The 21,874-nt window shown below is 36.8% G+C and overlaps 2 protein-coding genes and 1 long non-coding RNA gene across 5 annotated transcripts; all 3 read right to left on the bottom strand.

Moving 5' to 3' along the window:
- Window positions 1-5,332: 5,332 nt before the first annotated feature.
- LOC109047199 lies at window positions 5,333-7,070 on the bottom strand. The gene is made up of 3 exons (XR_006157895.1): window positions 6,934-7,070; window positions 5,630-6,622; window positions 5,333-5,545 (listed from the first exon to the last, which is right to left on the bottom strand). It is a non-coding gene; the product is annotated as an uncharacterized LOC109047199 (long non-coding RNA).
- A 6,370-nt stretch (window positions 7,071-13,440) lies between these two features.
- Window positions 13,441-16,451, bottom strand: LOC109099513 (granzyme B(G,H)-like). Of its 2 annotated transcripts, none has more exons than XM_042749245.1 (5): window positions 16,321-16,451; window positions 16,070-16,220; window positions 14,166-14,310; window positions 13,802-14,056; window positions 13,441-13,692 (listed from the first exon to the last, which is right to left on the bottom strand). In XM_042749245.1, the coding sequence occupies exons 1-5, from the start codon at window positions 16,379-16,381 to the stop codon at window positions 13,534-13,536; spliced, it is 771 nt and encodes a 256-aa protein (XP_042605179.1). In that variant the 5' UTR covers window positions 16,382-16,451; the 3' UTR covers window positions 13,441-13,533. The 2 variants fall into 2 exon arrangements, with proteins under 2 accessions (XP_042605179.1, XP_018968577.2); XM_019113032.2 differs by having other exon boundaries at window positions 14,166-14,307.
- Window positions 16,452-19,600: 3,149 nt separating this feature from the next.
- Window positions 19,601-21,339, bottom strand: LOC109099515 (granzyme B(G,H)-like). Of its 2 annotated transcripts, none has more exons than XM_042749247.1 (5): window positions 21,001-21,339; window positions 20,764-20,914; window positions 20,263-20,401; window positions 19,891-20,145; window positions 19,601-19,788 (listed from the first exon to the last, which is right to left on the bottom strand). In XM_042749247.1, the coding sequence occupies exons 1-5, from the start codon at window positions 21,059-21,061 to the stop codon at window positions 19,630-19,632; spliced, it is 765 nt and encodes a 254-aa protein (XP_042605181.1). In that variant the 5' UTR covers window positions 21,062-21,339; the 3' UTR covers window positions 19,601-19,629. The 2 variants fall into 2 exon arrangements, with proteins under 2 accessions (XP_042605181.1, XP_042605180.1); XM_042749246.1 differs by having other exon boundaries at window positions 20,263-20,404; window positions 21,001-21,338.
- Between the last annotated feature and the right edge of the window lie 535 nt (window positions 21,340-21,874).

Below are 21,874 nucleotides of genomic sequence, written 5' to 3'. Positions count from 1 at the left end.
GTGAATCACTGGCCGTTTCATTGATCAGCCGTGAAACAGTGATTCTGTTCAAATTCCCTTTAAAATCTTAAATGATTCCCTTTGAGCTAAATTTACCTGTTTCCCTTACACTCAAGTAAAGTACAGATACTCCCAAAATATACTTAAGTAGCCAACTGTAATGCAGTATTACTTGTATTACAGTACAATACATGTACATTTGTTAACTAAGCTGACGGAACCGGTGAATGCAGAAACCTCGTTTGGAAACCATGTCCACCGACAAGGCAAAGTCGCCTGTGTTACACTATGTTCTACAAATATCATTACACTATCCAGTAGCAGGAAGGTTAGGTCTCCATCCGTTTTGCAACCGTTGCCTCTTTCAGCTCACGCCACCGAGTGTAAGCCCATCCGATATTGATTCTTGTTCGGGCTCATGTCCAATCACTCTCTCTCTTTCTTTTCTTTGCTTCTTCCGACAAAACCCTCTTTGGTTTCTTTGCTGGCTCTGCCATGGCCTTGATTTTGAGACTTGCATACAGTATTAGATCATTTGCTCATATTAGATCATTGATCTGTTGGTTAACTCCACCAAGGCTACGAGTAAAATATGTGACATATGCCATAAAGCAGGTTGCACTCTTCCACTGGTGGGGGATGGATGGGGCTGTGTGTACCGACCCGAACACGAAACTTGCAGAGTGTGGTTGTAGCAGCTAGGAGGCTGCTCAGGTAGCAGTGGCAGTATAATTCGTCCAGTCAACAGTTGTTCTACCACTGTAATAATTTTAGAGACATTATTTTAAAACTACATATTGTTGCTTTAATTAAAAAATACATAACAAACACAATTAATGTAGGATGCCGCTATCTTGCAATACCACAGCATGTAAAATCACAGGGTTGGTTTGGTTCGTTCGTCAGAGAGTCTTTACTTTTTAAACACAAAAATGTTTTTTGGGTTCACCTCAATTTGGATTAATATCAAACATCAAACTGTTTACATCACAAAGTTTTGATTGTGGTATCCCAAACATTGTTTTCAAAATACGAGGTGCAGCGTGAACAAACTAAACAAACTATGCGTCATACAATATCGTTCATGTAGGATCTTATTGCTATGTCAGACCTTTCAGATATATTTGCATTACACTGGCTCGGTCACCATTAGTGGTATATAACATATTTTACAGTCAGCTTGCCTGCTTTTTGCAGGACATCTTAATGATCGGGTTAGTGCTGCTTCCTCAAGAAAGTTTTTCATTCTCAAGAGTTTTACGTCTTGTTAGTTTAAACATATGGAGTTAATTGGTTAACAGGTGTTCAGGAGCAGGGGCACGCCGCAAACAATCACCTGACTTCCTGAAACCTCCATATATATCGGGCCACCTCATACCATACTGCTAGTCTCGTTCTCTCGAAGGACAGATGGACTCACCTGGCCTGGATGGCGCTCTGTTCGATTCAATGTCACTGGCGACACTTGAGGATCACCTCTCATCGTCCCGATCGCAGTCTCTTTCTGAGCGGTCGCGTTCGGTCGCGCACATTCCGGGCCACGAGTGTCTACTCCCAGGCTCATCTCAGGAGAACTCTGAGCTGTTCCCAGTCTCCATCCTCTCCATTAGATCCGCGGGCCGAGATTGCCATCATCGTTTGCGTGGTGGACAAAGAAACGGAATTCTGGCTCCCCTCGCGAGCCGCTTCGCTGACGCTTCCTCAGCACTCCCATTGGACGTCTTTTAGAATCCAGAGCCGAGGACAACTGACCCACGAGTTGCCTTCAACACGCACTTAAATCCAAGGTATCCAATTCAATCGTGCAGATAACAAACAGTTATTTCAACTATATTCAGTATCAATAAAACTACTGTCATGACAAACTTTGAGCCCTCAGCACTTCCGGCAGTTCCTAGAGAGTCACTCTCCGTCACACGTGACGTCACGAGAATTCTCTTCCAAAGCATCAGCAGCTCCCTCTAGCGGCAGGCAAGACGTAATTCCACCTGCACTCACTCAATCTATTCTCTCCCAAAACTCTTCTCTTTCTTTCAGCCATATTCAGGGCTGCCTCTCGTCTAACTGCGTTCTCTGATGGAGTCCATGTGAGAAACTCCTGCTTTCATAACCTTACGACACCAGCAAACTGACTTGCAAAGCACCTCCGCACTCCTATCAAGAACCTGATATAGTTGACAGGCCACTAGCAGAAGAGGCTGAATTAAATCAACTTATCTTCTCTCCACGACACTCACATTCCAACCATTAACCATATCATCACAGCCCCAGAATACTCATTCACTTAGCAAGACACAGATCTTGGCTGGCCAAAGCCGATACCACTAATGCCAAGTCTTGCCTATCCATCAAGAATCCGGTGAGGCTTCTGGGAAGGTGCCATTAATTCACCGTGAGCCACATTCGTTTGCAGAAGCAGTGCTAGGATGTTAGACTCTCTCTCCGAAGCTACAATGGATTCTTACTAACAACCACAGTCTCCTTACGTTCTTCACCTCCTCAAAGACTTCCGATAGTTGCACGTTCATCTGCACCACCATAATGAGGATACCCACACCAATCTAAGTTTTCACTGAACTCTGCCTTACATTATCAGAGTAGAAACATCAAAGCCTCACACTTCATCTGAGACAGATGTACTAAGCATCAGCTACCAGGACTTCTAGGCCACCTTAACAATGCCATCCAGATAATACCTCAAGGGAAATCCTTCGCATCAGACGTTCTGTCAGAAGCAGAAACCATCCCTTCCCCTACAACAGAGTCACATTAGATAAGCATGCAATGGAAATGTGCCTCCGGCAACAACACCTCTCATCATGGAACAACATTTCGTTACATAATATCTATATCTCATCCCGGCTGCATTCAACTGTACACTGATGCAACACCCTAAATAGACTCCAGCAGTTAATATGGTGGCTGCTGGGTTGATTCTGAACAGCCCCCGGAATTCAGTTCCCACAATCCACAGTCAAGAGCAGTCTCCACAGCATAATGAAACATATTCCATAGTCATAACAGCCATCCATTGGGGGGTTGAATGGTCCGAATCTACTCATCTGCTCAGACTATGCAGCAGAAGTTGAAACTATAATCAAGGGATGATTATGTTTGGCAGTTATGCAATTCATGCATAGGCCCACTTAATCTCTACTCAACAACAATTCCTCCTCTGAGCAACTCATATATCAGGACTCCTCAATCTCGTAACAGACTCATTTCCCATTTCCAGAAGTTAGACTTGGCTCCAGAATAAACATGCATCCCTCGTCGGTCATACCACAGATCAAACACCAAACATGCTTCCCAAGAAGCCATTCTTAATTGTCTTGCTCCAAGCATGATCTCCAGAATACCTCTCCGGCTGGAACTGTCTTAAAGCTTCCTTTCCCATCAACCGACCCACTGTCCATTCACAACTTAATATCTTACGCTCAATCCTTCCAAAGATCCCCATGTGCATTTCTAAACCTACTTGTCAGGGATCAACTACTCCTATGAATAACCACTGGCTATGATTGCCAGCTTCTCTCATTTTCACACATTTATACTAATAAAGGCTTACGAAAAAAAGTAAATGCGTTAACCATCTAACGCCTGAACTATTCAGCCTCCGCATCCTCTCTGTATGATCAGGCATTCCGAGCTCACGCTTAAATCAGCTCTTCCCAACTTTGGGGGTCCTAATTGTCTGGCCTAAATATATGCTAGAGACGGTACCCCCACCCTAAGTCTCTCTGAGCCATCAATTCTAGATGCCCTGATCAACCTGACCATCATCCCATTTCCTTGACCCCTTCATCCTCTTTCTACTCTTCCCCAACTCCCTGTTCAACTAAAAGTTTCATAGCTTGTTTGTGGTGTGGTCCTAGCTAGTGAAATGGAGTTAATTGGTTAACAGATGTTCAGGAGCAGGGGCACGCCCCAAACAATCACCTGACTTCCTGAAACATCCATATATTTCGGGCCACCTCATACCAGACTGCTAGTCTCGTTCTCTCAAACCCACCCTTCCCTCCCTTTCTCATCCATTTAGCCAGCCTTATCCCACATTATCTTTCTTTCAGGTTGTATCGGGGGGTCCTAATTGTCTGGCCCAAATATATGCTAGAGACGGTACCCCCACCCTGAGTCTCTCTGAGCCATCAATTCTAGATGCCCTGATCAACCTGACCATCATCCCATTCCCTCGACCCCTTCATCCTCTTTCAATTCTTCCCCAACTCCCTGTTCAACTAACAGTTTCATAGCATGTTTGTGGCGTGGTCCTAGCTAGTGAATAAAGAGTTTTAAGCCATTCAAGCACAAAACACATTGAAAGAGATGCGGTACTCACATGCTGTGACTGATTGTTTCTGTGCGCACACACGCAAAAAGCCACAGCTCAGACAACATACCAGTTAACATACCAACATACGAGTACCAAATTGAGGTCTCTTCTGTGTCTTCTTGAGCAAATGCACACAAAATTATGTTTTGATGAGCATCCATGTTAACACGTATTGTTTCCAAACCAGCAGGTTCACAAATTCTTCCACATGTAACAATATGACTGCTCGGTCCCCTCCCTGTATTGGCTCAAATGCATAAGCAATTGGACTTATTATGGGCTTAACAATGTTTTCAAGGTCGCCTTGCTCATTTCAAAACAAGCGTGAAAAAAGTAAAGAAATGCTTATATTCACTGAGTGAACCATCCTGTGATGTCACACTGTGGTATTAAAAGATGGCAGTATCATTTCTCCAAAAGATATAACAAAACATCCTTTTTTTTAAATGAATACATTATTTATGTTTTGCTTTTTTTTAATTCTTTTATTTTTTTTTATTAAAATGGAAACCAGTTTACTAAATAATATAAACTTGACTGACTACTTCACTTCCACTTTAAACCCAAAGTAAATTAATTGGAAACTAACTAATATATGTGAAGAATTAAAAAAAAGGATGAGTGGTGGTGAGTTTGTGGATATTGCAGTATTTTTTTTAGACTGTAATCAAAGTCCTGTTCAAGCTACAATGCTACCATTTTTATGTGTTAAAAATACTTCCAGCATATTCAAGTCAACCCTTTAAATGCTTACCTCCTTCTGTCAGGCCTTCCCAAAGTCTTTAGCAGTAAAGTGAGCATTTTTACAATATGTTTTTTACCCTATGTCTTATGAGCAGGAATCATGCTATCTCCTGAATCAATGTGGTAAAAACAGCTTGTCTGCAGGAAATGCAGAATATCAGAATATACTATCCTTTTAAAAATGTGATTAAAAAATGCCTTCGTATTTGCAGTCTCCAAGGGCTGGGTAAAGAAATAACCACTCATAGGTAATTGACATATGACACATTTATTGAAATAATTTTAATAAATTCAAGGCCAAATCAAGTCAATAAACATTTCCAATAAACTTGTATGTATCCATTGCAGATATGCCGAAACCTTCATATAAACTTCAGGTAGCTCAGGGGAATTACAGAGATTAGGGTCACCAAAAGATGTGACACCAACAGCAGTTTTCCCACAAACCAAAGAACCTCCTGAATCCCCCTGTTAACAATGTAAACACAGAGTTTAAACTCAGCATTTGGGGCCTTATATCAATCAATATGACAGATGAACATTTGTACTTACAGTGCAACTTCCTCCATTGCCATATGTATACATCATCTGTGAAGCTGAATAGTCAGCTTTTCCCCATTTATTTTACATTTTGTTATTTATGATCTTCACATGTGTTTCCATGAGACGATTGCTAAGACCATTATCCAGCCTTCCCCAGCCTGCAACACTGCAGACAGAATGCACTTCAATCTCCTCTTCTTTTATTGGTATAGATATCCTGTTGACTTTCTCATTTTGTGTGACTTTTTTCTCTAGCTGTAGTATAAAACATAACAGAAATATTTAATAATATTGAATAACAGTTTTGCTAATTATTTACATATGCATATACTGTACAAACGTATTCGCTAACTTTTTTTGGTCAAATTTGATTTAAGTATGTCTGTTTTTTTTTGTTGTTTTTTTTTGATCCACTGTGAATACATTTTTCCACAATTAGAAAGCCTACACTGAAAAGTACAATATAGATGTATGCACAGTATGCAAATAAAAACATTTACATTTGTAAATCTTTAGAAATCAATCATTTGTATAAATCATTTATATTTACATTAAAAAGGAAAATATTTTACAATGACAGTAATTTAGCTATGACAGTGCTTTGCAATACTTGATTCTGATTGTTCGATCATGGGATTCAGCAGCGGTCCGTCATCCTTTATGATCGCAGAAGCTTTGAGATGATATAGAGGACAGGTAAGATTATAAAACAATTTGTCGGTGTGTAAAAAAGATAATATACGATGACCGACTGTAGCCTACATTATATCTTGCTTACATATAATATAGCCCAGATATTAATTTATTATTTTTAGAAAAATGTTTCATGTAGATATTTTTTGCCTAATGCAGATTGTTACCTTCAAAAGCATCATGTCATTCATGACAGGTTCCTCAGTAAAGTCTGGATGCTGGTGGTAGGACTTCACTCCGATGCAGACAGAACCTTCAGTCTTATTTTTTAGGTCGTGTGCACCAACCACAACTGTCAGAGTCTCTGAACTGTTAAAATCAAATATATTTAACATATTTAATTTTAAATTCAGTTTTGTCTTTTAGACTATAAGAGTGTATTTAAACAATACACTCTACTTCTTTCGACAATGTGCGGCAGTTAAGACAAACTAATCAGAAATGAGGAATCCTCCACAGATTTGTAGCCAGTTCTTTTGAACAGAAACCATGTAAGGTCTGGAGTGGGGTTTTGCTTCTGTGCCATTTACTATTCCCACATTCACATGAGCTGAGAAAGCAAGAGAGTGCTGTTAATTTTATTATTCAGCAGTTTAATTCAGTAGTTCAGTCAGTCTCACCAGTGAAGGTCATGTGTGGCAGCAGATAGGCCAGCAAGAGTAGAGAGATGATGGTCATCATGAAGACAATGAATGAGCTCTCACTGACAAAACACCGTATAAACAAAAAGATGGGTGGAGACACTGAGTTTCTGGTAAATATTTCTCAAACCAGCTTCCAGAACCTCATGATGTCACATCTAATGATCTAGAACAAATTCAAGTGAGCTTTAGACAAACAACATGAACATTGAATAACTACAAAGCTTATTTTCAGTAGAACTATAAATTTAAAAGAAAGAAAAAAATACATGAATATATTTATTTACTACTTCTGTGATCCAGTATTTCTAACTCCATGTCAGATCAAGTTCTTACTGAAAATGTAGATGGAAATTGAGAGTTGTTTTATAGTACATGCTACTAAATAGCCTATGCAATTATTCAGTTGATTCTAAATATATTTGTACTCATTTTGATGACATCAAAAGATAGTTTGCTGAGAAATGTCAACTTGGCCAGGGTGGATGTGGTTGGACAGTAACTGTCATGCAACTAGAACTGCAGTTGAGCTCATAAGCTTCAGCCACATCTCTCTGTTCAGAGATAAAAACAGTAAATGGGGAAAACATAAAATATTCTCACCTGTGATTAAGGCAAGAGTGTTTTTAAATTAACTGAAGACAATTAACATACCTTAATGATTGTATTAAAGCAACACATCTGGCAGAAAATCTATAATCAGATTACCAAACTAACATGTGGTAAAGACGGGCGGTGCACGACTTTAACAGGAAACAGCTTTGTTATCAGAACTTTTTATCAAATGTACTATCATGTGAAAATGAGTAGAAAGAGAGAGAGAGAGAGAGAGAGAGAGAGAGGTCTTAAGAAGATAACCTCAGAATGAACCTAGTATAAAATAGCAACTTTCCCACGAATTGCAATGTTCATTTTACTCTTTTTTTCTTAAATTCCTACACTCTTTTAACCCTTAAATGCATGAATGTTTGCCAATCATTATTACATAATGACCTCTAACTGCTGCAATAGCAAAGAATTATCTTGATATTTTAAGAGCAATTACAGAAGAATAAAATAAAGCATACGTCGTTTCCTTTTGAAACTTAAAAGGGTTCAATTTGAGCAGATGATTTTACCATCGCTGTCATTGTCAGAGCGCACTTCCACAGTTCCACAGCATCTGCCTCATATTTACGATCTCAGCCATATTTTCAAAACTATCATTTTCAGTGACTTCATATATGACCACAATATTTTGATCACTGGCAGCTGATTCACCACATCCAGCATCAAATGACAGTGACATTTATATTTCATTGCGTATAGTAATGTCTCTGCAGTAAAGCCGTTCAAACCAGTTCAATTTTTGCTGATGATATTCGTTTGTTCAGGCCGTGCACAGACATTTTGAGGGGCAGTGGCCCAAACCAAAAAAGGGGCATTAGGGGGGTGGGTGCTTGTTAATACAAATTATCTAGCACACTCTGTAATAATTCCAGACATTATTGTAGATGTTTTGATAAGAGTGGGCTCTCCCTCACTCTCTGAGCCTGCTTCTGCCTCATCTTCAATAGAAGTAGGGGAGAGTGGGGTAAGTTGAGCCAGTGGGTAAGTTGACCCACCCCCTGTTACTTTTTGTACATTTGTACACTTTTACTGTTTTGTGACCATGTATTCTGAAACCACCCATCATTTCTGCCAGACTCTGAAAAGGAGAAACACATGGGAGGAATGGAAGACTGCCATTTACTTTAGTTTTTGGCTTGTCAAAGTACAATTTTAGCATAACAGATGTAATGGTTGTTGCAAATTTATCCAGGTCTAAAAATATTTATGATACATATAGGTGATTTAGCAACATTAAAACCATGCAAATCATTTAGCTAAATATTAGCCTGAACTGATAAGCAACAGAGCTATTTTTTTCCAAAATGGTAGATATGGGGCAAAGTGAGCAAAATGTTGTGGGGTAAATCAAGTCAGCATTTTAATTTACCTCACCATAAGGCACTGTAGTTAAGTTAAATCTCTGAATTATAAACTCTGGTATTTATAATCTGATATTACTGGTTTAGTTTAATATATATATATATATATATATATATATATATATATATATATATATATATATATATATATATATATATATATATATAGATAGATAGATAGATAGATAGATAGATACATACATACATACAGTATCTCACAGAAGTGAGTACACCCCTCACATTTTTATAAATATTTTATTATATCTTTTCATGTGACAACACTGAAGAAATGACACTTTGCTACAATGTAAAGTAGTGAGTGTACAGCTTGTATAACAGTGTAAATTTGCTGTCCTCTCAAAATAACTCAACACACAGCCATTAATGTCTAAACCGCTGGCCACAAAAGTGAGTACACCCCTAAGTAAAATTGTCCAAATTGGGCCCCAAGTGTCTATATTTTGTGTGGCCACCATTGTTTTCCAGCACTGCCTTTACCCTCTTGGGCATGGAGTTCACCAGAGCTTCACAGGTTGCCACTGGAGTCCTCTTCCACTCCTCCATGATGACATCACGGAGCTGGTGGATGTTAGAGACCTTGCACTCCTCCACCTTCTGTTTGAGAATGCCCCACAATGTGCCAGCAGCACTCATGCAGCCCCAGACCATGACACTCCCACCACCATGCTTGACTGTAGGCAAGACACACTTGTCTTTGTACTCCTCACCTGGTTGTCGCCACACACGGTTGACACCATCTGAACCAAATAAGTTTATCTTGGTCTCATCAGACCACAGGACGTGGTTCCAGTAATCCATGTCCTTAGTCTGCTTGTCTTCAGCAAACTGTTTGCGGGCTTTCTTGTGCATCATCTTTAGAGGCTTCCTTCTGGGACGACAGCCATGCAGACCAATTTGATACAGTGTGCGGTGTATGGTCTGAGCACTGACAGGCTGACCCCCCACCACTTTAAACTCTGCAGCAATGCTGGCAGCGCTCATACATCTATTTCCCAAACACAACCTCTGGATATGACGCTGAGCACGTGCACTCAACTTCTTTGGTCAACCATGGAGAGGCCTGTTCTGAGTGGAACCTGTCCTGTTAAACCACTGTATGGTCTTGGCCACCATGCTGCAGCTCAGTTTCAGGGTCTTGGCAATCTTCTTACAGCCTACACCATCTTTATGTAGAGCAACAATTATTCTTTTTTTCAGATCCTCAGAGAGTTCTTTGCCATGAAGTGCCATGTTGAACTTCCAGCGACCAGTATGAGAGAGTGAGAGCGATAACACCAAATTTAACACACCTGCTCCCCATTCACAACTGAGACCTTGTAACACTAATGAGTCACATGACACTGGGGAGAGAAAATGGCTAATTGACATTTTCACTTAGGGTTGTACTCACTTTTGCGCCCAGCGGTTTAGACATTAATGGCTGTGTGTTGAGTTATTTTGAGGGGACAGCAAATTGACACCGTTATACAAGCTGTACACTCACTACTTAACATTGTAGCAAAGTGTCATTTCTTCAGTGTTGTCACATGAAAAGATATAATAAAATATTTATAAAAATATGAGGGGTGTGCTCACTTCTGTGAGATACTGTATATATTATTTGTAGTTTATTTGATAGGGACGGTGTACAAGGGCACCAAATCCTTCTCTGATAAGAACCAGAAAATGTTTTTCATCACATTATAATCAGATATATCTTTCCACCTGTAGTCTCTAATGGCCAACAAACTCTCTGTTTAGTCTGTTTTTAGGAAGGCTACAACTTTGATGTTCAACATATTGTTTCAGGGATGCAAACAATTAAACATTGAAATTTAAACTGCATTTGGTTGGTTTTATGTTGTTAAAGTTAACTTCATGAAAAGAAATACGACTGTATGTTAAAGGAAATTATTAAATTAGTTTTTTTATTATTATTATTATTATTATTTATTTATTTCACATGGGTTTGAATCAGATTTGGTCAGATGGTCATTTTACACCCAAATGGTGCATCTACCCACTGATTCGACTCGGGTCAACTTACCCCTAACCTGGGGCAAACTGAGCCATGGGAACACTTTTTTATAAGAAGCCATATTTTTAGAACCCTTTGTCATAGATACATTCTGATCATTTAAAATGATAGGAATACTTTCATTAGGACAGGACAGGACAGGACAGGATATGATAGGGTAGATACTTTCATTGTACTTCTACATCATTTTAACTTATCTTGAAGACCACATAAGTAAAAAATGTCTAATCTTACCCCGCTCTCCCGTATAAATAGACATTTAATTGAATATTCTGCAGCATAAATCTATATTATATACTAATAAACAAGTTATTTAGAACATTTATATTTTTTTTTTTACTACTTATAGGCCTACTTTTAGTTTGATTTTAATAAAATATGTTTTATAGATTACTAGTATCAAGACGAGTGATTATAATAGGAAATATACTTAATTACAAGAATTAAAGTGTGATAAACTGCTAAATATTCTATATAATTATTTACCTGCTGGCTTGCTTGAGCTTTGTATTCATGTTTGCAATGTTGAACTGCCTTTAGCAGCCTCCCTTCGCATTCTCTCTCTCTCTCTCTCTCTCTCTCTCTCTCTCTCTCTCTCTCTCTTACTGGCTGTCTTCTTTTTTGCAAAGGCATTTTTTTCTGTTTTTCTTTTTTTTTTTTCTACAAAGTGTGCCAACAACAGAGAATAAACAAACTACCAAATTACTAATTCAGCAAATCATCCACTGACTGTAATGCATCTAGCTGTTAATGCAACTAGCTTCGGGAACTGTGGTCTCCACTCTCCAGAGAGCGCTACACAGATTGTGAGTGATGCTGCGGAGCGGCAGGAAAACACAGAGCGGATTAGCGGAATCAGCGGATCTTTAGCGGAGCGGTAACAGACCGCTTTGAGCTGGGGTTGATGGGGGGATTGGTGAGAGGGGCAACTCAGCCGATGAGGGCAAAGGGGCTTGTGCCTGCGGTAATTATGAGTGAAACATCACGTCATTATTATAGTCGCACAGGAAAAAATACTTACACATTTACATACCTCGGGTCTGTAGCTACAATTTTTTTTTTTTTTTTTTTTTTTTTTTTTTACAATCAATTTATCAGAAAACGGGCATTCTTTTATATTTTACTATTTTTTTCTTGTTATATTGTTTATAATGAATAGATAGAGGAATTTATGTTTATAAATATTCTGTTTATCAATTTGCACTGGCTACCAATAGCTGGTCACATAAAATTCAAGGCATTGATGTTTGCATACAAAACCACCACTGGCTCTGCACCCCTTTACCTAAATTCATTACTTCAGACTTATGTGCCCTCTAGAAGCTTGCGTTCTGCAAGTGAATGTCGCTTGATTGTGCCATCCCAAAGAAGCACAAAGTCACTTTTACGGACTTCCCTAAATGTTCCCTCCTGGTGGAATAACCTGCCCAACTCAATCCGAGCAGCGGAGTCCTTAGCCATCTTCAAGAATCGGCTTAAAACACATCTCTTCCATCTTTATTTGACCCTCTAACTTTTGCACTCACTATTCTAATTCTATTTAAAAAATAATAATAATAATAATAATCTTACTACCTTTCTAATCTTTTTGTATTCTATCTATTTTCTTTTCATTTATTATACAATTATAAAAAAAGACCTCTAACACTAGCTTGCTCTATTCTTTTTCTATTCTATCTGTTTTCTTTTTATTTATTTATTTATTTATTTATTTATTTATTTATTTATTTATATTTATTATTTAAAAGCCCTTGCTACGTATACTGTGTTTAGGCTAACTGAGACTTGTTATAGCACTTATATATCATTGCTCTTTTGTTAGTTTTGATTGCTTCCATTGTCCTCATTTGTAAGTCGCTTTGGATAAAAGTGTCTGCTAAATGACTAAATGTAAATGTCTAACTTTAAAAAAGGAAGGAAGGAGAGGGTAGAGAATGATCTCCCAGTTCCCCAGACCCAAGGTATGCATTTAAGGGTTAATTTATGGCTTTTTGCACTAAATATGTTTGTAGTTTATAGAGATCAAAAACTACATCACGGTTCAATGTTTGTAAGATTTTTTTAAGTTTTATGCTCACCAAGGCTGTATGTACAGTAATAATGGCATACAGTATTACGCGATACTGTGAAATATTATTACACTTTAAAAAAAATTTTTTATTGTAGTACATTTTAAACTGTAATTTATTCCTGTGATGGCAAAGCTGAATTTTCAGCAGCCATTACTCCAGATTTCAGAGTCACATGGTAATTCAGAAATCATTCTAATATGGTTATTTGCTGAAACATTTCTTAATATTATCAGTGTTAAAATCTTTTTCTTGCATAGTCAGTGGGCATGTTCTTTTGCCTTTATTTTCAATAGCATTCTGTAAATGTTTATGATGGTTGTCTTCAAATATCAAACTGTCTGTCTGCAGTTTCATATCTGGTTTAAAATACCATTTCTGATTAATTAAAATCTCTAGACAGTATATATCAATGCATGTTATTTTTATTATAATATGATTTGGGAGGAAAATCATCTCAACCAAAATAAAAATAAAAAACACCCCATTTTATCTGCAAGATTCAATTGACATTTCCAGTTATTTTCTTTATCCATGGAATATATGCTGAAATCTTAGTATAAACTTCAGGTCGCTTTAGTGAATTACAGCGATCAGGGTCACCAAAAGATGTGACACCAACTGCAGTGTCTCCACAAACCAAAGGACCTCCTGAATCCCCCTGTTAAGAAACAGATCAGCAATTCAGTCACATGCTGTCATAATTTTTAACTTCGCTGAAATCAATTTACACTATAAGATTTTGTGAATCAAATGATGTTTTTACATACATTACAGCTTCCTCCATCTCCATGAACACACATCATCTGTGAAGTTGAAAAGTACTTCTTCCCCCATTTGCTTTCACATTCCATGTTATTCATGACCTTCACGTCTGTCTCCATGAGGTGATCGCTTCTCTTGCCTTTAGTTGCTAAACGTCCCCAGCCTGCGATACTGCAAACAGAACCTGCTTCGATATCGCTTCCTTCCGCTGGTATGGATATCCACTTGATATTATCGTTTAGTTGTACATTTTTTTCTAACTGTAAACCAAAAATGTTTACAGTTAATAAAAATATTTCATTATTTTATTGGCTGTTTTTCTGAATGAAAAGTTTACTGATGTCAGCTAAAATAAGTGCAGTTTGTTACCTTCAAAAGCAAGATGTCATTATGAAAGGATTTGTTGGTGTAGTTTGGATGCTGATGGTATGACTCCACTGTGAATCGGACTGAATTCTCATTCTTTTTTTGTAGGTCATGTGCACCTAGCACAACCGTCAGAACTGAAGAACTGTTAAAAAGACAAGTTTTATTTAGCAATAACTTTTTTCACAATCTGCAATATTCATTAAAAAACCTCTACCAATCTACCTGATTATTTTAAATTAATTGAGAGCATAATTAAAGATAGAATATAGTAAATGCTTTTAATAGCCACTTTATTTCTGCGGGAGTAACCCACGACTTTAGTAATTTAAGGGAACAAGAAAGCGTGGAAGTTACTTTGTGTTGTACTACTCAGCTGTTTAGTTTTACTCCCATTTTAACTACACAAGTTCATAAAGTTCTATCAGATTTGGAAATTAAAAAATCATCAGGGTCTGATAAAATAGAACTAGATAGAAATAGAATTAGATTTTTTTTTAATTCTGCAGATCTTATAACAGAACCCATCACTTCTATTTTTTAATTGAGTTTAACTTCAAATGTTATTCCTCGTGAATGGAAATCATGTGTTAAAAGGTGGTGACCCATCACACTGTGTCTGTGTTGGCAAAAGTATTTGAATCTTTTGTTAATGATCATGAAACAGTTCTTAACTGAAAATAAAGTTTTAAATGAATTTCAATCAGGCTTTAGATTGGGTCGTAGTACTATTACAGCAGCTATGCTGGTTACAAATCATACTGTTAAATGTTTGGATAGTAAACAACATTGTGCAGCATTATTTATCTCTCTTCACTCTTAAAAGTAAAGGTGCTTCAGGATGCCACAGAAGAACCTTTTTGTCTAAATGGTTCCATAGAGAGCCTTTAACATCTCAAGAACCTTTCTGTTTCACAAAAGGTTCTTTGTGGTGAAAGAAGGTTCTTCAGATTATAAAAAAGTAAGAAAGATCTTTGTGGAACCAAAAAAGGTTCTTTTATGGCATCGTTTGAAGAACCTTTTGAAGCACTTTTATTTTTAAGAGTGTAAAGCATTTGACTCTCTAGATCATAAACTTTTATCACAGAGGCTAAGTTGTATAGGTTTTAGTGAAAGGGCTCTAAATTGGTTCAATAATTATTTATCGCCAGGACTCCCTGGAAGAAGAGATTTGCATCTCAGTGGGACTGTCCTGGTAAAATAAAGCATAAAAAAAAAAAAAAAAATTATGTTCTGTAAGTGTGCTGATTTGGTAGCCAAAATCATGATGAATATTTTACAGTACTGTATATGGTTGTAGTCATTTTCATGAAATGTAAATATTATTTATGTATTTTTATATAATATAAATTATTATTTAATTATTATTAATTATTAATATTATTATATGTGCATTATAATGAGGGATAGTAAAAAAAAATATTTATTTAGTATTTATTTATTTTAAATTATTTAATGAATTCAATCAATTAGTAATATATTACCTAAATTATAATATTATATTAATTATAATATATTTTGTATTTATTTATTTTAAGCAGTTTAAATATTTAAATTGATTAATAATGAATTATATTATCTCAAATATAATTACTAATGTAATAATATTAATATTAAAAGTAGTCTGCTTTAGACATTCTACAACTTTGCAACTGTCGACTACAGCGACTCTCATTAGAGTATTAGTAGACTGCTAGACTAGGGTTATGGTTAGCAGAACAAGTTGACATTCTTGCAGCTACTTAAATAAAACTGTTAGCAGATAGCAGACAGACTACTAATAATCTAATAACTGGTTGTTGCAAAGTTACTTATAGTTAGTAGAATGTCTAAAAAGTGGACTCAAAATAAAGTGTTACATTATATTATCTAAAATATACAATTAACTAAGTTATTGTTTGTCTTACTCTTTTCGGCAATGTGCAGCAGTCATGACAAATCTATCAGAGATGAGGAATCCACCGCAGATATGACGCTCATTTGCTTGAACAGACACCATGTAAGGTCTGGAGTGGGGTTTTGCTTCCCTGCCGTTCACTATACCCACATTCACACGAGCTGAGAGAGAAAGATAGAGTGTTATTATAATTCCTCCTCACTGTCTTACTGTCTATGTGCTATAAAACTCGGTTTATTAGTATTTTTTAATCAGTCTCACCAGTGAAGGTCAGGTGTGGCAGCAGAGAGGCCAGCAGGAGCAGAGAGATGATGGTCATCATGAAGACAATCAGTGACTCAATGAGCTTTCGCTGGCTATATTTGTTATAAATATAATATAAAGGAGGGTGGAGAAACTGAGCTTCCTCTATCTTGTTACTTTCAGTTTGTGGTAACAGTAACAGTATGGTAATCAGTAGATAGTAATATTTGATCATTCTTGTGGCTTAATGAGGCTTCGGTCGAAGGCTTAAATCATCTAGATTTGTGACATTTGATTAATTTGAACCCATTAACTTGCAAACAGTGCACACACAGCTCAAAGAAGCAGCATGTGAAACTAGACATGTTTATCTCTTACTGCATGAAAGACGTTACTGAACATTAACATAAGTGATGCTAAATGAGACTTTGGGCTGCTTTCAGTATCACTACATTGCCCTCATTCAACTCGAAAGTTTGAACTAAATGAAACTCAACCTTCATGCTTAAGGTTTTGCTTCGTTTTGTGTTTTTACACTGAAAACCACTAGAGGGCGCAACTGAACACACCTCACAAACTGTTTCTGTTTTTTAAAACAGTGCTCTTCAACTCTGCTCTTGGGGACCTACAGTACCATCCTAATCCCACCAATCCCACCCCAAAATACAATTATTCAGAAAATGCAACTTAAATAATAAATCAAATAAATAAAAATATAGGCTACACCTGACTGTATTTAATGTATTGTGCCCAAGACAGTGGCAGAGCCAGGATGTTTTTATGGGGTGGCAACAAAATCTTATTTATTTCAATATAAATATGTGATTGACTATAAAGTATTGGACTGTTTTAGTGACGAAAACACAACAGAGTACAATTAATTTCTACTTAACTGTAACTGAAATATTTGTGAATTAGATCAAGTAATACTAAGTGAATATGACAATTTTTTTTATTATTTCTCACCTCAAGGTATTTTAATAAAGGGGCTCAATATAGCAGTTTTGCTCATTCAGCTTCTCAAAACTCCCAAATGCTTGCTCTCCAACATTGCATACTCATGGATGAGACGTGCAGATAGTGAAAAATGTGAAAAAGGCCGGAAGTCAACAGTAAACATAAATGCCAGAATATAAAATGAATTATTTTATGCACTTAAATGGTTTCATTTCCGTATATTTTCTAGCATAAGTGCACTGTGCTCACTTTTATTTGTTCATTAAATTACAAATAAAAATACATATCAGCTTTGTAACGATAAAGTATGAGAGGAAGCAAATGCAAGAGTAATGATGATTTAATGAGCCAAGTTCACACAGAACGTCAGAGAATAAACAAAAAGCCAACAGGATGGATGTGGAGCAGATCTCTCGCAGCCAGGGATCAGGTCCGGAACCAGACAGCAGGTGAGCGTGACACAGGGACTGAGACGGGCGATCCTGAGGTGAGTTGAGGAGATGAAGAACCCACAGTGAGTATGAAATGAAGTGATCCACCTTGAGTGAAACAGGAAACTATCAAGGGCAAAAAAACAAGCACAAACACAGAAGACTTCAAACAATGATCTGACAAACACAAGACGAAAGACAGGGCAATAAATAGGGAGCAGGAAATGAGTGGCAGCTGCAGCTGATGGAACAATTGGCAGTCATGCCCACACGAAACAATCAGTGATAACGAGACACACACATAACCCTACCAACATAGATCAAAATGAGATAATGGTTCTACCAACCGTGACAAGCTTGTGCCTTATATTGTGATCTCGAAATGCAGAATATATTTTAGTATGCATTTGAGAGATGTTCTTGTGTGCTGCGTATAAATTCACAGTTTGCAGCTTTAATCGCCTTTTTGGTAATTTCATAAACTAGCTGACGACAGAACTAGGTATATTGTGTGGGTTATTTATGATGAAGTACTATAGAGCATGTGCCACATATCTGTGTACTGTTGAAGAGTGCGTCGTGAGCAGAGTAAAACGGCTGATGGGACAGTAAAGTGTGTTTTAACAACATCTCATTAGACCGCAGTTCACTGTTGTTCTACTGAAGCTCATTTGGCTGCTCTGACTCTGCAGAATGAGCATCAGAATCCTGCCATCTGCTAATGCCCGGAGAGACATGCCCATCTGACCGCCCTGTTTTGCCCAGTTTTTCTGAACAATGTCTGTGATAATGCAACCCTCAAGGATGTCTTTAATGCCTGCTTAGATGTACCCCTGCTTAAGTGTTATGATGGATGCTCTCAAGATTTAGAATTTCTTGGTCATCATATCTGGTGGGAAATGCCTCGTCGACCTGAATCAGCCTGCAGCAGGCTGACCTTTTTTTTTTTTTTTTTTTTTTTCATTCCTGCACTTGTTAATTGGTTGTCATGTTTGTTCATTTGATTTCATCATGTTTATGTGTGTGTCATTCTCTCCCTAACTTAATTTCCGATCTCTTTGTGTTTAATGTTGTGTCTCATCTTTCCAAAGTTGTGTTGAACTGACTTTTTCCCTGTTAGATTTACCCGGTTTCAATTATTAAAGACTGTCTGTAACCTTCCTCATCCTGTTTAAGTGTAGGCCTACTACAACACAGCGTTGTGACACCAGTCCTCAGTGTCCTTCAGAAATCATTCTAATATGCTGATTTGCTGCTCAAGAAACGTTTGTTATTACTATCAATGTTAAAAACCATTGTGATACTTAATGTTTTTGTGGAAACTGATACATTTTTAAGGATTTTTTATGAGTAAAACATTTAAAAGTACAGCATCTCTTACTGACCCCAAACTTTTGAACAGTGGTTTATATTTTCCTTAATTAGAAATATATATATATATATATATATATATATATATATATATATATATATATATATATATATATATATATATATTTCTTGCATGTTCAGTGGGTGTGTACTTTTGCCTTTATTTTCAATAGTGTTCTGTTAATGTTTATGATGGTTGTCTTCAAAGATCAAATTGTCTGTTTGCAGTTTTAAAACTAGTTTAAAATACCATTTCTAATTAATTTAAATGACTACACACTATATCAATGTATATTTTATTTATTGAAAGAGGATTTAGAGGGTAAATCAACTCAATGCACCCCCCCCCCCCCCCCAACAAAAAAAAAAAACAGTAGTTTTATTCAAATATCAAACTGTCTGTCTGCGGTTTCATATCTGAAAATACCATATCTTTAAAATACCATTTCTGATTAATTACAATCTCTAGACAGTATACAGTATATCACTGTATGATATTTTTATTAAAAGATGATTTGGGAGGAAAAGCAACTCAAAAAAAAAATTCACCCCATTTTATTTGCAAGATTCAATTGAATTTCTTAATTATGTCCTTTATCCATGAAAGATATGCTGAAATCTTAATATAAACTTCAGGAAGCTTTAGTGAATTACAGAGATCAGGGTCACCAAAAGATGTGACACCGACTGCAGTGTCTCCACAAATCAAAGGACCTCCTGAATCCCCCTGTTAAGAAACAGATCAACACTTCAGTCAAATGCTGTCATAATTCATAACTAATACTAGTTCGAACAATAAGATTTGGTGAATCAAATATTTTTTACATACATCACAGCTTCCTCCATCTCCATGAACACACATCATCTGTGAAGTTGAAAAGTCTTCCTTCCCCCATTTGCGTTCACATTCCATGTTATTCATGACCTTCACGTCTGTCTCCATGAGGTGATTGCTTCCCTTGCCTTTAGTTGCTAAACTTCCCCAGCCTGCGATACTGCAAACAGAACCTGCTTCGATATCGCTTCCTTCCGCTGGTATGGATATCCACTTGATATTATCGTTTAGTTGTACATTTTTTTCTAACTGTAATAACAAAAAAATGCATCATCATTAATAAAAAAAAATTATCTTTTATAATATACTGGCTGTTATTCTGCATGAAAGTTTAATTAGTCAGCTAAAATAATTGCAGTTTGTTACCTTCAAAAGCAAGATGTCATTATGAAAGGACCCCATGGTGTAGTCTGGATGCTGATGGTATGACTCCACTGTGAATCGGACTGAATTCTCACTCTTTTTTAGGTCATGTGCACCTAGCACAACCGTCAGAACTGAAGAACTGCTAAAAGGACAGGTTTTATTTAGCAATAAGTTTTTTCACAGTCTGTTATATATTCATAAGTATGTTCTGAAGTAACTTTGTAATTACACATCAACTAACTCTCATTAGAGTATTAGTAGACTGTTAGGTTAGGGTTATGTTTAGTAGAACAAGTTGACATACTCGCAGAGTTACTTATCAACAGAATGCCTGTTATCAAAATAAACTGTTATCAGATAGTTAGCAGGCAGTCTACTAATACTCTAATGACTGGTTGTTGCAAAGTTACTTAGTTAATTAGTAGAATGTTTAAAGTGGACTATCAAAATAAAGTGTTATATTATCTAACATATATAATTAGAAGTTACTACTTGTCTTACTTTTTTCGGCAATGTGCAGCAGTCATGACAAATCTATCAGAGATGAGGAATCCACCGCAGATATGATGCTCCTTTGCTTGAACAGACACCATGTAAGGTCTGGAGTGGGGTTCTGCTTCCTTGCCGTTCACTATACCCACATTCACACGAGCTGAGAGAGAAAGATAGAGTGTTATTATAGTTCCTGTATATCTGCTATAAAACTCGGTTTATTAGTATTTTTTTAATCAGTCTCACCAGTGAAGGTCAGGTGTGGCAGCAGAGAGGCCAGCAGGAGCAGAGAGATGATGGTCATCATGAAGACAATCAGTGAATAATGAGCTTTCGCTGGCTATATTCAGTATATATATCATAATACGGAGGGTGGAGAAACTGAGCTTCCCGTAACTTGTTACTTTCAGTTTGTAGTAACAATAACTCAGTATGGTAATCAGTAGATAGTAATATTTGATAATACTTGTGGCTTGATGAGGCTTCGGTAGAAGGCTTCAATCGTCATACCACAAAGATGTGTTCCATTTGATTAATTTGAAGCCATTAACTTGCAAACAGTGCACAGAGCCTTGAGCTCAAAGAAGCAGCATGCAAATCTAGCCATGTTTATCTCTTACTGCATGAGATGAAAAAGAAAGACATTAGGCTACAGTAATGTTTAGCTAATCATTAATATTAACTTAAGTGATGATAAATTAAAAAACTAAACCTCAAACCGTCATGTACAAGGTTATTATTATGATATTTTTTTCTACAGTCTACACCTCTAGTCTAGAGGACACGAGTGCATGTAAACATGCTTCACACACACTGTGTCTTTTATAGAATACTGTGTGAGTGAAAGACTTACTATGTTTTTTTTATTACCAAGTCATGTGACCTGTGAAAATTATTATTATTTTGCATTTTTAATATAATGCATTTCCTATAGACACAGCTAACCGTATATGTTCTAATAACATTTTGCTAATGTTCCTATTAAGTTATGATTTTTTCCAAACATTATAGGAATGTAAGCTTTGAATGTTCTCTGAAACAAATAGTAACTTTTAAACAGAGCAAAAAGCTGAGGCAGTTTACACCCTTCAGATGGATGTAGTAAAACTTCACAGCCATT

This window comes from Cyprinus carpio, chromosome B22, assembly GCF_018340385.1.
Source record: "Cyprinus carpio isolate SPL01 chromosome B22, ASM1834038v1, whole genome shotgun sequence".
In the NCBI taxonomy this organism is placed as follows: domain Eukaryota; kingdom Metazoa; phylum Chordata; class Actinopteri; order Cypriniformes; family Cyprinidae; genus Cyprinus; species Cyprinus carpio.
Note: the sequence above shows the minus strand (reverse complement) of the source record. Positions and strands in the feature narration are given on the sequence as shown.

What these genes read in the sequence shown, in the direction of transcription:
- LOC109099513 (XM_042749245.1), bottom strand. Translation starts at nt 16,381, where the DNA reads ATGATGACCATCATCTCTCTGCTCCTGCTGGCCTCTCTGCTGCCACAC. An exon ending in GCCACACCTGACCTTCACTG is followed by an intron (nt 16,221 to 16,320) that starts GTGAGACTGATT and finishes TTTCTCTCTCAG; the next exon opens with CTCGTGTGAATGTGGGTATA. An exon ending in GAGATGGAGGAAGCTGTAAT is followed by an intron (nt 13,693 to 13,801) that starts GTATGTAAAAAC and finishes GTTTCTTAACAG; the next exon opens with GGGGATTCAGGAGGTCCTTT.
- LOC109099515 (XM_042749246.1), bottom strand. Translation starts at nt 21,061, where the DNA reads ATGATGACCATCATCTCTCTGCTCCTGCTGGCCTCTCTGCTGCCACAC. An exon ending in GCTGCACATTGCCGAAAAAA is followed by an intron (nt 20,405 to 20,763) that starts GTAAGACAAGTA and finishes CTGTCCTTTTAG; the next exon opens with CAGTTCTTCAGTTCTGACGG. An exon ending in ATGACATCTTGCTTTTGAAG is followed by an intron (nt 20,146 to 20,262) that starts GTAACAAACTGC and finishes TTGTTATTACAG; the next exon opens with TTAGAAAAAAATGTACAACT.